The 15,796-nt window shown below is 39.1% G+C and overlaps 1 protein-coding gene across 3 annotated transcripts in view; it reads left to right on the forward strand.

The window, feature by feature from the left end:
- The window catches only part of LOC145667935 (venom allergen 5-like), a 79,883-nt gene extending 72,753 nt beyond the window's left edge, over positions 1-7,130 (forward strand). Inside the window, exon 5 of one of the 3 annotated variants that reach the window (XM_081735364.1) lies at positions 6,741-7,130. In XM_081735364.1, the coding sequence (XP_081591490.1) occupies positions 6,741-6,954 (214 nt within the window). In that variant the 3' untranslated portion in view covers positions 6,955-7,130. The remainder of the gene's footprint in view (positions 1-6,740) is intronic. The other 2 variants (XM_081735360.1, XM_081735368.1) reach the window with 2 other exon arrangements.
- The last annotated feature ends 8,666 nt before the right edge of the window (positions 7,131-15,796 follow it).

Here is a 15,796-nt window from a genome sequence, read left to right on the forward strand (position 1 = left end):
GCAACTGCTGCGATGGGGTTTTTAAACCTCAATAGCTCAGCCCCTAATTAAGGAAAGACGATTATTTTGTTACCAATGTATTTCTGAAGGATGCATCTTCAGAAGGATACCACGGCGTGGTGAGGAGGGTAAAGGTCGTGTTTTTTTCAACAGTATTTTTTTTGGGGGGGGGGGGGACATTTCTCCCTTGGAGTACACTCATAAAAATTGATATGTAAATCTATAAAGTAGGCCACTATATGGTAATATCCTGTATTTGTACTTCCTGCTTATATGGGGGAAGTAGGGAAGGGACAAAGTTGGCCAATTTTTGGAGTTTCAGTTTTTTGACGTAAATTACATTTAATTTTAGGACAAACATCAATAGCTCAGCTCCTAATTAAGGTAGAAAGATGATTTGGTACCAATGTATTCCTGAGGGATGAAGCTTTCCGCCATTATGCATATTACGTATGTAGGGGGTACCACGGCCGAAGGGTGGAGGGTGAAGTTCGTTTTTTATTTTTTCATCAGGTTTTGGGGACCATTCCTCCCCCTTTTGTGGTGCACCCGTAAAAATTTGTATTGTATTGCAGCAATGGCCACCATTTGTTTTATATTATAGTCACAATTGTCTCGCCTACACATCAGCATCATTTTGCCAGCATAGGGTGACTGCAAGGGTTTCCGGGGCTGCGCAATTTCAATTTTTTGATGCTTTTTTTAATTTTTGTATTTTTTCTTGTACGAATTTGGCGGCAATTGCACGAGTGTTATTTCATTGGAATCTGCAGTCTATAAGCTTTCCTACGGTGTATAAATAATGACTCTGTGATAATTTGGGGGTCATCAGAGCCCCCAACGTGATGGCCTGTGATTTTGTTAAAATCCCTGGCGGCCGTTTAAAGATTATCAGCACTGGCGCAAATTCCGGGGAAAATGAGAGGGATATGTCTCTTTCAATCTTGGAAGTAGCGGGAACTGTTTCGCCAGTAATCCGATTTGATTTTTTTTTTGCGTAGAAATGTGATGATTTATGTCCGATTGCCACAAAGGAAAGTGAGATGAAATTGATGTCCCCACCTCCAGAATAAGTCTCGAATGTGCCCGCCTTCCAATGTTGAAGACAACTCTGCTCCCCTGATTCTCCACAGCATTGTTTCTCAACTTCATAAATATGTATGTTGAACATTGCTAAAAAAGAAGAAAAATATAGAAACGGTCTTACCCGTCTTCCCCCCAATGTTGAACACAGATTTGCGCCTGTGATTATTAGTACATGTAATACGAGTACATCTCAAGGATATCATATTGATAGATAGCTTATCAAATTTGCTGACCGGTTAGTTTGTGACCTACTAAAATTGTTCAGAACTTTAATCTTATTCTATTGAGCCTAGATTAATGTAACCAAACCTACTTCTTGATGTGAATGAAAATTCCGCTTTGACGTACGGTAGAAATCTCAGGTAACCACAACAACACAGAAAGGGGTCGCTCAATGCCACACGTCTAACGTCAGAAACTCAGTGCTCACCCAGTATACAGACTGGAGTACCCAGGGATAGTCTCCCTCCCCCAAAAAGCTTATTTGGATCACAAATGGCGATTGAACTAGCATTCGCGGTTAGTATGTCAGACTGCATTCCAGTGACACAGCATTGCAAAATAAATCCCATAGATACTCACCAGCATCATGTTCGGATGAGCTCCTTAGAAACACTGGACTCTGGGTTAAGTATTCATGTAATTGTAGACGAGTTAGGCATACATCACATAACTGTCGTTGAGCTGCTCTCCGCAATTGGTTAGGTGAAATCGTTGAACTCGTGGGTGCCACTTGAGTTCACACTAGCCTACAAGAACAGCTGTATGGAGGTGTGTAGTGTGCTTAGTGTAACCAATAGTTTGAACTCAGATTTTCAGGTCAAATTAAAAATGGGTGTGCTATGACAATTGTAAACCATCGAGTCAATGGTTGGAGCGGATGCAGGACTGCTTTTTGAACCATCTCTTCACCCACAGAAGATGGTGTTGTTAGTATGGTGGTCTATGGTGGGATGATTCATCATATCTTTCTCTGATTACCACCTCACTCGCACCTCGATCTCTTCTTTGGACTCCTTCGCGGCTAAGCGGTTAGCGTACGCGACTTTGTCGTGGGAGACCCGGGTTCGTTTCCCGACGGGAGCTCATGTGGTTCGGATTCCACGTTGATCAGTAGGTCAATGTCTCAAATAGCCTTGCTGTTGAACGCGGCGTTAAACTCAAAATCAACTCAACTCGATCTCTTCTTGGGAGAGAGAATCACAGACTGCAGAATTCAATCGTTAGATGAGGGATGACAAAAGTGTGTGTGCTGCAGACGGTGACTACTTTTAAAAAGCCAAGTATTGTAGTTTTCATTTTTGTTTTCTGCCCTTCGAAATGACGCACCTGGGTGGACATTTCGTTCGCACCAACTTAAAACAATTTAACCTAAGGGTTACTAGACTGCCTGTTTTGACTAGATACTACCCACATTTGAAAATCATTTTTCTTTTTGTTTAATCTACGTAAATAAAACTGAAAGTGAATATGCGACTTAATAACTCTTGAATCACTCGACTGATCTCTATCAAATTTTGCACATAGATGAGGTTCGGGCCTGGGATGGTTTTTATCATTTCACTTTGACGGAGCAACTTAGGGGAGGAGAATGGATATATATATATATATATATATATATATATATATATATATATATATATATATATCTACAGGGTGCGGCACGTAAAACCGGCCCGTAAAGTGAACACATAAAATGAAATGTAATGTATTGAATATGACTACTCACCTTCACAGCAGCCTTCACAGCAGGTGCTCAAAGTGTCCTCCGCCCACTTCAACACACATGTGAGCACGATTGAGGAGATTCATATATACCCTTGTCAGTTCTTGTGTTGTAATGCTATTGGTGACATCCTGGATCCTGGTCTTGAGTTCTTCAATTGTGTGTGGATTTGTTTCGTATACTCTTCCCTTTAACAGTCCCCATAAGTAAAAGTAACAGGTGGACAAGTCTGGTGACCCTTCAACAATGGCAACACGCTCGGGTATCGAATACGGCATTATCACACACTGACACTCACCTGGCTTAACACAACGAGGCCTTTTTCTCAACTGGTTTCGACAAGTTTCACTGGCTGCGGCTGCACGTGACTGCTGCAGGTCACGTAAGTCGACCCGACCTCGACCGCCATCTCTTGCTAGGAAGCTAGATTATTTAAGTGTTGCCAAAAACACAATATACCAGAATATTACGACGGGCCGGTTTTACGTGCCGCACCCTATATATATATATATATATATATATATATATATATATATATATATATATATATATATATATATATATATATATATATATATATATTATATATATGTATGTCTTATATTGATAATAAATAGAAATGATCGAAATTGACCGATATCAGAGAGCGTTTCAGTAATAGTAAAAAGTGACTAAAGATATACCACATTGACTTGACACCTAACTTTCCGTTCTAAGCGCTGCTATCGGCTGAAGGAATTCCACTCTCTTTCGCTAAAGCTCTCTCGCTTAGCAACAACTGAACTCTTATTGGCTCAACGCGGAGGTGTGTTGAGGGCGTGAGCTTTAGTTCGCATTTTTTCCACGGCTCAAGACATTTTGGCAGCACTATAACTAACAGAACATATTACTAATTTTTCTTATTTTAACCCAGTGTAGCGGACAATTGACGCTAGTCTATAATTATATATAAAAATGAAAGTCACTATGTGGCTTTATAACTATTGAACTACCCGACCGATCTCGATCAAATTTTCAACATGGATGAGGTTCCGGTCTGGGATGGGTTTTGTATCATTTCACTTTGACGGTATAAGTTAGGGAGGGGAGGGGAGGGGAGAGATCTAAAAGTGGTCGAAAATGACATTGACACTATTAATGCCGTTTAATATACGCCGTCTTATTGACGAGTAAAAATTACATATCAAAACACTTTAAAATACACATTAGAAATAATAATAATAATAATAATAATAAACAAAATTAACCAAGAAACAAGTAGTGAATTGTTCGCGATTCTGGGGCGTTACGAAACCTTGTAGAAATGCAAGTGGAAAACATAATTAGAGAATAATCTGAGCATTTTTTTTTATTATTTTGCATTATTTATTGTATTGTACAGAATATTAATTTTATCCTTGAGAAGTGTACTTGCAACAATAAAAGTCTTTCAAGAAACAAATTACCGTATTAGAAGAGTGCAAGATTTTTTCTCTGATTATTATTGACTCAACTTATCTTTGGATAATGTTTGAATATTCTATTGATCAGTTCTTTTGTGGTCATTCCCTACACAATACAGTGGAAGACAAACGGAAGATACAGCATATGTGATGCCGTCTACTGGTGATAAGCATTCCTTTAAATTTACATTATACCACAGGTGCTCGTGCTCGTATGATTTACAAAGTATTGTGACTTATATTGATATTCTTGGCGAGAGAAAGAACTTCGAATGTTATTGCTCATCATGTTATGGTATTTTGCTTCAACACTTTCATAAAGGTACTAAGGAAAGGATATTTCCTGATAGTTTAATGAAATACTCAGGTGAAAAAATATGTACGTATATCATATTTGTATGCAAAAACATGAAAATATTCTTGTTCTACTGCTTTAGTTGTGCTTTATTAGTTGCAAATATTACTTGATCTGTTTCAGTGTGAATGGTTACGCAATATTGAACGATTTTTTGAAAATAGAACGGTTAAGTTTTAGCTCTACCTGAGAGAATTATTATTTGCAAATTATAAAATAATATATATTGTTATCCGGGAAATATTTCAAAGAATATTGCAGTTACTCCATGGATAAGGTTGGATACGGTTGACATTAAAAAATCTGGTTATTCATAGTCCGGCTCTTTCAGATTTCCGAAATGGATTTCGGAGTGTATTTTCAAATTTGACGTGTAGCGACCACAAAGTTTCCTGGAGGTACAGTTAATGTTTCAATGGCGCTGTAATAGATATCAGTTGTTGCGTCTTGCTTACATCTAATAAGTACTCTTGCTTATTTGTTCTAATTTTATCATTTATTTGCTGTTATATACTCCCATTAGTTCAAATAAACGTCTTTTGAATTGTCTTATTTAGTTGTTAAACACTAAAATTTTATTTGCTTTTCATTTAGTGTTTATTTTTCTTTTAAGAGACTGTACAGGTGGTCATTTTCTGTTAAATATATATGGGATGTACAAAAATATGGAAACAACTGTCAAATTGCACATTACCTTTATTAATAGCGAGTATGAGCACCTTTGGCACGCAGAACGTCCTGCAGTCGACGAGGAATAGAGAAATGCATGTTGCGCATAATTGGCAAAGGGATATTGTACCATTCTTCCGCCAAAGCAGCTGCAAGTTGTTGTAGTCAGACAGTGGTGGGTAGAAGGCTCGCACCTTGTCTCCAAAACTGATGACAAGAGCTCAACGATATTATGATCTGGCGATCGTGGAAGCTATGGCAGGTGTGACACTTGATTTCGTTGATCATCAAACCAGTCCCGGACGATGTGAGCTATATAATAGGGGCTCTGTCATCTTGAAACACGGCATTACCATCTGGGAACAAATTTTGCATCATGAGATGCAGCTGGTCTCACAGAATGGTTATGTATTCCTTGGCAGTGACATGTCCATGCAGGGTGATGATGGATCCAGCAGAATACCAGGATATGGCTGCCCAAATCATCACTAAACCACCGCCATGCTTTACTCGTGGTGAAAGACAGTCTTCATTGTACGCTTGTGCTGGCGTTCTCCACACGTAAACTCGGTCAACAATTGGAAGCAATTTAAAGAAAAACTTATCCGACGAGATGACAAACTTCCACTGCTCCATTGTCCAGTTTTTATGGGCGTTGTACCAAGTCTCCGTATGGCAGCATGCTCACCAGTCATGAGTGTTTTGGGAATTAAAGATCTGCCATAAATACCTGTGTTTATAGTTCTGACTTTTGACGTTAACAGGGTTGGTAAGCACTGTATTCAGTTCAGCTGTGACTTTTGGCGCCGTGTTGATCTGCTTAGTTACAATCCTATCCAATGTTCGTCTCTCTCTTGTCAGGCAACATACACTTGCGTCTACGCTGGTGCACCGCTGATGCGATTTTTACGGAACACTCGTAGGTAGTCATGATCTTTGAGACTGTGCCTCTTAATACACAAAGCATTTCCGCTAATTTTGTCACGGAAGCTTCCACTGTATGCGCACCCACAATTTACCCTCTTTCAAACTCTGTCAGCTCAGACATGATTCACGATAACCTGCACGGACTGGTCATTGAACTGTAACTGGCTCATCTGTTCGATTGACTAGGTTGTATATCTCACAGGATGTGCCGGTGATCACAGAGACACGTACAATTCACACAGAAATGGTGTTCGAAATGACTGCCTCTTTTATACGACGTGTTTCCTTATTTTTGTCCACCCCTGTATACAGCATATATTAAATATAATCATCCAAAATTTGACAGTTTCAAAAATCCGGCAATTTTCATGCTCGAAGATCGCCAAATTTTTTAATGTTAGCCTATATAAACACAATATTCATAGAACTAAAGCTTTTAGAGTCTGTGTAATGTAATAATGAAATAATGGATATTTATTTCTAATTTTGTAACTAATGATTTTGTTGTTTACATGATGATTTCCGATGAAATTAGTATAGTGCTTCATGATAAGACGCAGCTCATTGGTTGTGGTTATATCCGAGATGAGATTAAAGTGACAGGAGAAACGTTTGATTATATCGTATGCAATTACGCTCCTGCCAAAGCTACAGACGAGCCTCTCTTCGTAGAAGGAGGGCCATGTACGCAATGTCCCAGTGGATATGGATGTAGAATAAATGAACCAGGTTTATGTACCAAAAAATAGAATTTCTAGTTCCTTAATGTAAATAAATAAACATTTATCTACAATACTGTCAATACTGTGGCTTTGTTGTTTTGTTAACGAACTAGTTCTAACACTTGATTCGATAGATCAATTTAAGTATTATTTTCCATTAGCTTCAATAATATATGTATTATCATGCTTTGTGTTATTAAATACTGTATTACGAAAATATATTATTCCTTCAGTTGTATTTGTTTATTCTTCTTCTTCTTCATGTGTCAATCGTTTTATTCTTTTGAAATGTATAGTTCAATGAAATTCAGTCCATATTGTATCTACATACCACGTAGAGTTAAACAAATTATTCCTAATAATTAATTAATTTATGATATGGTCATTTGAGAAAGCGGCTGCTCCTCCGATAATTACCTTAAATTCATGGTTTATATATAATTATGTTCGGGGTAATTCACGCTTTCGAATGATACTTAGCACATGGTGCAAGAAAAAAATGGACATTTTGGGGGGAAATTTCCAAGAATGTAAAAATCCGAAGACCCATTGAAGCAAGGCCCGGTATACTTCCACCAAAAATACCTCAAAAATACAGTAGAATGATGTAGGTTTTTACACAGCAAAAGGGTACCGCCTTTGTAAGCGTGAGTAGATAAATTAAAGAAAGTCTTGTAAACGTTAAGTGGTACATGTGGAAAGTAGGTCTTGATTTGTAAAAGGTCTGAGTGTTTCCTGGAAAGTTGAATGATATTTGTGACCGCCGTCCATGGCTCCCTGGTTTAAGATTGGTTTCCATGGGTCCTCAGGAACCTCGTATAACCCCTGGCTCCTCAAAAGATGGTTGTTCCCTGACTTTCCAGTTTCGATACTAGGTACAATATAAAACATGGCTCCCAGAAGAACCTTGGGTTGAGAATAAACCGCTGACGAGTGTTCCTGTATTATAGAAGGGTCCTGTAGCGTGTATGGACCTCCTATAGCTGCCGAAGAGTGGCCCTGCTTATGTATTGGTTCGTATTATTTAGAATAATACTCGTTGTCAAAGTGGCCCCCGGGTTCCCATGGATTTCCTATAACCCCCGTATTGCTTAGAACCCTCAGAAATGGTCCTTCCAGGACCCCCTGCATATGTACTAAAGTGGGAATCGACCCCGGAACTTCCATACCAAAGACGTGTACGCTAGCCATGAATGAACAATTTTTAATTGTAATGTAACAAAATTAAAATGTAGACCCTCTGTAGGAGAATAGGAAGAGAATGGTCCCTGCCCTTCCCAAATGGATCCCAATGGTTTTAGGATCCTTCTGGGCCTCAGGGACCCTTAAAATAGTCCTTCCAGGACTCCTATGTGAAAGCCCTGTACAGTAAGCCATGGAGGAGGAGGTAAAGTGGATTGGTAGGAATATTTATTTATTCATTCATAATATGTATTTTATTAGATCATTTACTTTGAAAATTCAGAACACTACGTGTGAACATGTGAAGAAATCGTTGGTAATAATCTGAAAGACGTTGCGAACTTGTGAGGTGTAAAATCTTTCTTCATTCACTTATTACTTTGTATGCATATCTTTTATTCTTTGGATGAACACACACAGTTATAGCACAATGCGGAGCATGGTCTTCTTACGTCTTTCGCAACCGAAGTCAGGAGACTGAGTGAAACCTAGCACTAAGCTTACGGTTGTGTAAAGTGAAAATGTGTGTCTATGTACGTGACGTTAACAACCATCCGTGACGTCATATTGGCAATGAACTCTACTGTGCGTTACAAGGAAATGGTATTAACCCTCGCCTTGTTGATGCTTGCACTGGTTTCTTGTGCATACTTCATGTGAATGACTTGACTGAGGAGGAAAAAAACGAGTATCTATGTGAAGGACCTACCGCTATGATGCGAGCGGAGAGTGAAGGGGTGAGGGGATGAAGCGACTCTGTGATGAAATAGTTTACATGGCAATAGTATCCAGCTAACCTCCCCCTTTTTCTACTTCTTGCATATACAGACTACTTTTCCTCCCTTTACCCTCTGTAGTTGTGAACAGTCTGCATGACTGAACTAGGGAATGTGAGATTGAAGGTGTAGCCAGAATGGAGTGTCTGGGTGACTGACCTAGGGATCAACTTTCATCTTGGTACGGAGATGATTTAAAGTGATTCCTTGAAAATTGTCGTTGACAAGCAGATTGCACATTACCTTTATTAATAGCGAGTATGAGCACCTTTGGCACACAGAACGTCCTGCAGTCGACGAGGAATAGAGAAGTGCATGTTGCGCATAGTTGGCAAAGGGATATAGTACCATTCTTCCACCACAACAGCTGTAAGTTGTAGAGACAAAAGTGGTGGGTAGAAGGCTCGCACCTTGTCTCCAAAACTGACGACAAGAGCTCAATGACATTGTGATCTGGCGATCGTGGAAGCTATGGTAGGTGTGACACTTGATTTCGTTGATCATCAAACCAGTCCTGGACGATGTGAGCTTTATAAATAGGGACTCTCATCTTGAAACACGGTATTACCAACTGGGAACAAAGTTTGCATCATGAGATGCAGCTGGTCACACAGAATGGTTATGTATTCCTTGGCAGTGACATGTCCATGCAGGGTGATGATGGATCCAGCAGAATACCAGGATATGGTTGCCCAAATCATCACTAACCACCGCCATGCTTTACTCGTGGTGAAAGACAGTCTTCATTGTACGCTTGTGCTGGCGTTCTCCACACGTAAACTCGGTCAAAAAAGAAAAGCTCATCCGACATTTAAGGAAAAACTCATCCGACGAGATGACAAATTTCCACTGTTCCATTGTCCAGTTTTTATGGGCGTTGTACCACTGTCTCCGTATGGCAGCATGCTCACAAGTCATGAGTGTTTTGGGAATTACAGATCTGTCATAAATACCTGTGTTTATAGTTCTGACTTTTGACGTTAACAGGGTTGGTAAGCACTGTATTCAGTTCACTGTGACTTTTGGCGCCGTGTTGATCTGCTTAGTTACAATCCCACCCAATGTTCGTCTCTCTCTTGTCAGGCAACATACACTTGCGTCCACGCTGGTGCATCGCTGATGCGATTTTTACGGAACACTCGTAGGTAGTCATGATCTTTGAGACTGTGGCTCTTGATACACAAAGCATTTGCGCTAATGGGATGGGTCTTAATACTAAAAGCTCATAATTATTCGGTATTCTAAAGAGAAACAGTGTACGCAGTGCTGGTGTACTGAACTTGTTTGTTTACGGATTTTTCCGTATTAAAGAAACTTATGAATGCGCTCAGCATAAACTTTGTATGTGCTATCTTGTGGGGAAGGTCACGTAGAGAGAATAAAGGATGCGGAGGTGTGATTTTTTCCGATTTTGGGGTGCGGTTTGTTTCGAAACAATGCTTAATCTCATCTGAAAACCCCATAGTCGTGACCCCTCAAGAAAATCATAACTTGGGGATTGACGATCTAAATTCCTTTCAAGAACAAATGAGGAGATTGGTTGAAAATATGGACGAAGCTGTGGTTACACTCACGGAATAGCCCAGCGACAAAATCCTGTATGCAATCTCCCTCCCCGACATTGTGTACAGCATAATCATGACTATGGGAACCAAACTGATTTTTAGCCTGGCCCGTTATACGCCCCTGACCCAGTATTGGTTGATTTGGGTAATAGTACAAGTGGTAATAGTACAAGTGGTACTACTAGTAGTATTACTAGTAGTAGGGATAGTGATACAAGTGGCAGTGATAGTAATAATAATAATGACGGGCAAAATTTGAGGAATAGTAACTTCGAAGTTGTTAGAGAAAGCAGAAAAATATTTCGTAAGTTTCATCTTACGGGCCATGAAGTCGGCATTAGACCAGTGGATGAGAGAAGCATTGATAAACTAGAGGCTTATATTGAAAGTTGAAGTGATTTTGCGCTGGAACATGTGTTATCTAGCGCGCGCGCTACGGATTATATCGGCCTATACATAGATACCAGTAGCAATACAAACAAGCCTCTGTATATTCCATAGAGAAGAAAGCACGATTTATCTGCTAAAACTGTCCTTACCTCAATTGAACGAGTATTAAATTCAAATGAGGACTTCCTTTTGAGGCATGAAGTAATATTTCGGTTCCACATGGCCGCCAGCATGTATGGCCAGGGAAGAAATGCAACGAGTACTATTGAAAAATATTCAAAATATCAAGATTATTTGGAAATGCATAGAAAGCAAAACCATTTATTGCCTTACCCTTGCGATTGTTTATTGGATAACGAAACATACAATAAGTAGGCAAACTTTGTGTAATTGAAGAACAAGAGATCAGGATACATGACTTCTTAAAGCAGAAGTTCTCGGCGAGATGGCAAAAGTTAACATTGAAACGAAGGGATGCTGTTACTTTACAGATGTTGACGCTTTCCAATCGTATTTGAAAGGGAAGTACCAAATGAGGAGCATGAAAAGAATAACCAGAAATAGTAAAGAGTGTGCGCAAAATAAGATCTTTATCTATTATCAGGGAGGTGTCACTGATGGACATTTCGAACCCATTGGCAATATAAAAAGTTTTCTTAGTACAAGGAAGTATTGTTATTGTTTCCAAGGTTATAATGTTGAGTTTTATAAACACCAGTGTGAAACTCAATGTTCTCTTTGCGAATACACTCACAAACACGATTATACTAGCATCAAATTTAAAGTAATACATGCAATAGGGAGTTTGCTGAGGACGAGTGTTTTGAGAATGATGTGAAGCGTAATAAAGCGGGTAGATCTGTTTGTGATAACGTTAAGGTTTGCATTCATTGTGGTGTTATCCTTCATAACTGGCGGCGAAAATCTGATCCTATGTGTGGTTAATATTTTCGTTTGACAATGTGCAACAAGTTGATATAAGCCACACATGTTTTGAACGGAGAAAAAAACCTGTTCATAATAACAGGTTTATGTACATTGCCTATGATGTAGAGCTATGTTGAAGCCACCGAATGCGCACGGTGAATGGGAACACGAAGTAGTTCTCGTGTGTTGTAAGCATATCTGTCACGCCTGTATAAGTAAAGGTATCAATGAGCCCTGTAAAACATGTGGTGATAATGCTGGAAATAGTTCATTTTCTTTTAAGACGGTGACGGCTTTTATTAACCACGTGTTAGTAGAGCGTCGTGTCTTTAGCTGAATAGTATGCATCGCTCATAATAGTAGCTCTCTTAGAAATCTAATAGAAGAACAGCATATCATTCCTAATGTCCTTATCCATTGTCAGAAAATTTTTAATATAACCCTTATCCGGGCAACCGGGGCCTCCCAGGCCCAGTAGCTTCATTTTTCTAAAATTCCTCAATAACCATACATATTTCGAAGACATAAAATACTGAATTCTTCTATCTTTCGTCGAAGTTAAAATCATGAACATATAGAGTTGGTAAAGTTTTTTTTATTTGAAAATTTTTTCTGACTATTGTAACCTTTAGTCGGAACAGTATACGGCAACAGACATTGAATTTTGAGTGTTCTGCACTTAAAATATATACTGGGCCTGGCAGGCCCAGGTTGCCCGTTTACGTTACAAAAATGTCTGGACCGGATTTGCTATTCTGCTTGGTCGGCTTACAAAAGAGTGACACGAAGTTTCGCTACTTGACAAAAATATATACATGTACATTCTAGACTAGTCTGAACAGTAAGTGACAATAGGCATTGATTTTGTGTATTCTGCACTTAAAATATATACTGGGCCTCACAGGCCCCGGTTGCCCGTTTCCGTTTCAAAAATGTCTTGCCCAGATAACGGTTAACATTGGAAATCGTAATTTTCAGAGTTTCTTTTCTGTTCCTCGGTGTCAGACAATCCAAATTACCCAAAACTTTAGGCCTTAATCAAAATTAAAAGAAGGGAAATTTTCCATATTTGTTCAATACAGAAGAAAATCAAAAATATGTTGGTTCCTATTCCGCGCTTGAATTTTACGACCCTGAGGGGCGAAACACATAAGAAAAACAACAATTTGAAGCCTGGCACAAAGAACGTGCATTAAGTGGAGAGGAGTTTAACCTTGAAAAGGAAATGCTCTCTTATTGTGAGAATGATTTCAGAATTCTAGCAGAAGCAATCATCAAATTTAGCGACAATATTGAGGAGAAAACGAATGGTTTGCATGAGTCATTACTTCATCCAACATTGCAAGTCTTGCGATGCGGATATATCGTACTTTGTACTTACCTGAAAATACAATTTTTGTAATTCCCGCGTTGGGTTTCCATCATAAGATCAGGTATGGTACTAAAGCTATGCAATGGCTTATATATATATGGAAGAACAATTAGGGATAGAAATCTAGCATGCTAATAGAGGTGTGGAAAAGTGTATTGGTAGGTCGGTGAATGGCACAAAGAACTCAACGCTGCCTTTGACTTTATGGATTGTTACTGGCACTCATGTAAGCGGTTTCTCTTTTAACCGCGACGCTATTTTGCATGACGCTCAAGACCCGTACAATACCATGGAATAAAGTTACGAACAAACAATGCTGCGCCGGAATTACCTGAAGAGTATAGATATAAACTTATACGAAATGTGTGAATGTTCTTGGGGTGAGAAGGTAAAGACGGATAAGGACGTACAAAGGTTTATGAAAGAACGTTGTACTAATCTACCTGATTTCCTTATTTTCAAGAATGGTTACAATGGTGGACGCACTGAAGTGTTTCGATCTTACGTCAATTGTACGAGTAACAAAAAGTTGAAATATTTAAATATTACGAGCTTTATACTTGGGCCATGTCACGTAAATCTATGCCAGTTAATTCACCCCAAGATACATACTAGACCGGACTTTCCAGATGTGGAAAGTATTCATAGTGTATTAAATGCATTATATTGCCTCCAAAAGCAAGGTGACCAGAATTTTCACTTGCGAAAACGGGACGCATACGAATCGGCTACGGGGGGGAGGATATCTGAATTCCAGATTGCATTTTGGGACTCAGCAGTGTTCTCAATTTACAAAATACACAAGTAAGAGTGTTAACACACCGTTTCTAACTTTACGTGTACCAGACAACATATAGTGGTTCCTGATTGCAAGTTCTACCCAACAATTCTTTTAACTAGTTGAACACTCAGAATTCCCACTCAATTCCCACTTGAACCACGAACACTCAATTCCCATTTGAAAATTCAGGAGTTCTAGACATGGCTGAACCTTGGCAACGAGTGTTGGTACGGAAGAGAGTAGAATTTGCATTGACGATTCATATTTTGAATAATACTTACTGGACACCTAGGCCATTTTTACTTAAAAACGGGACGTTTAGGCGTCCCGTTCGAGAATCAGAAAAAACAGGACAACGGTTGGAGAAAAGGGACTGTCCCGGCTAAGACGGGACGTCTGGTCACCTTGTCCAAAAGACTTGTATTTTGAATCTTGCCGAATGTTGCGGGAGGCTGATTAGTTTTCGGTCTCTGTCGTACGTGTATGGAGGAGGAAAACACTAACGATTGTACTCATAGTGACGCTGAGTGTGCTCTCACAGCAACATTTTGTACTCCAGAGTTACACCTTGCTCTTCAAAAAGGTTACAAAATACTCGATATATACGAAATATTAGAATTCGAAATCACGAGTCCTGAAGAGGGGAATTGAGGCAGTTTGTTCTGAACTTATGCGAATTTCTTCCTTCAGATGTAGCAGGAAGCCTCTGGTTTTTCTGCTTATTGTAAAACTGAAGGAGACAAAGATATATCGAGGAATATTATGCCCATGAAGGCATACAGCTGAATTATGATAACGTTAGGACGAACCCGGGAATGAGGCAATGTGCAAAACTTTACCTCAACTCATTATATGGCAAACGGGGCAGCGCACTGACATGTCACATAGTGATGAGGTTAGGTAATAATAAGTGATGACGTTACGTTTCTTAGGTATTTAACAATGGTGCGGGGTAAAATTCAATGTATGGTCACAATTAATGATGATCATTTAATTATCAATTACAGAGACAGTGAAACGGAAAATGTGCTTGTAGAGTTTTCCAATGTAATACTAGCCGCATTTATTACTTCGTGGGCAAGACTTAATTGTATGAACTACTGACGACTCTAGGGCCAGACAAAGCAATCTACGGTCACACCGACTGTAGCATTTTATACTGAAAAAAGATGAGGAACGTTTGGCACCGCTTGGAAATTATTTGAGGGATCTGACATGATATTCCAGAAGGCTGGGAGTTTACAACCTTCCTACGATTAGGCCCAAAATTATGCCTATAGGCTAATTAATGCCCAAGGGGATGTTCAGCACATATTCAAAATTAGGGGATAACACTAAATGATAGAATCTTTTATAAAATTAATTTTGAGAGTTTCTATAAATTAGTGTCTGGACAGTTAGAGTCCACAGTAATAGAAAATCCAAATAGTATCGTGTACAGAGACAAAGACACCGTGAGGTCAACAAAAACGTAAACGTATTGACGAACATGACCTGACTGACGATGAACCCATACGAAAACGTGCAAGTTTACCTTGCGGTTATAAGCCCACGAACGAGTGAATGTGAGCTGTATGAATATCTCTTTTCCTTTTTTAAACCGTTCGTTTTAAACTGAACAATCTTCGATTGTGAAAATATTAAAATTCCCATGGAAAGTCGATGTTAATTATTTATTGAATCGGTTTCTGTCTTTTATATTCTTTCCCATGGAAAGTCGCTGTTCATTATTTATTGGATCGGTTTCTGTTAAACCTCAAGAGCTTTAAAAACTTTAATCTTTAATATTCTTATATTCCCAGTGATTGTCTTTCTTTCTGTGTGTGGGCGTGTATGTAAAGCAAATGCTTTATTGTATGCATTCATATGAGTACAA

This window comes from Thermobia domestica, chromosome 1 (genome assembly GCF_964235325.1).
Source record: "Thermobia domestica chromosome 1, izTheDome1.hap1.1, whole genome shotgun sequence".
In the NCBI taxonomy this organism is placed as follows: domain Eukaryota; kingdom Metazoa; phylum Arthropoda; class Insecta; order Zygentoma; family Lepismatidae; genus Thermobia; species Thermobia domestica.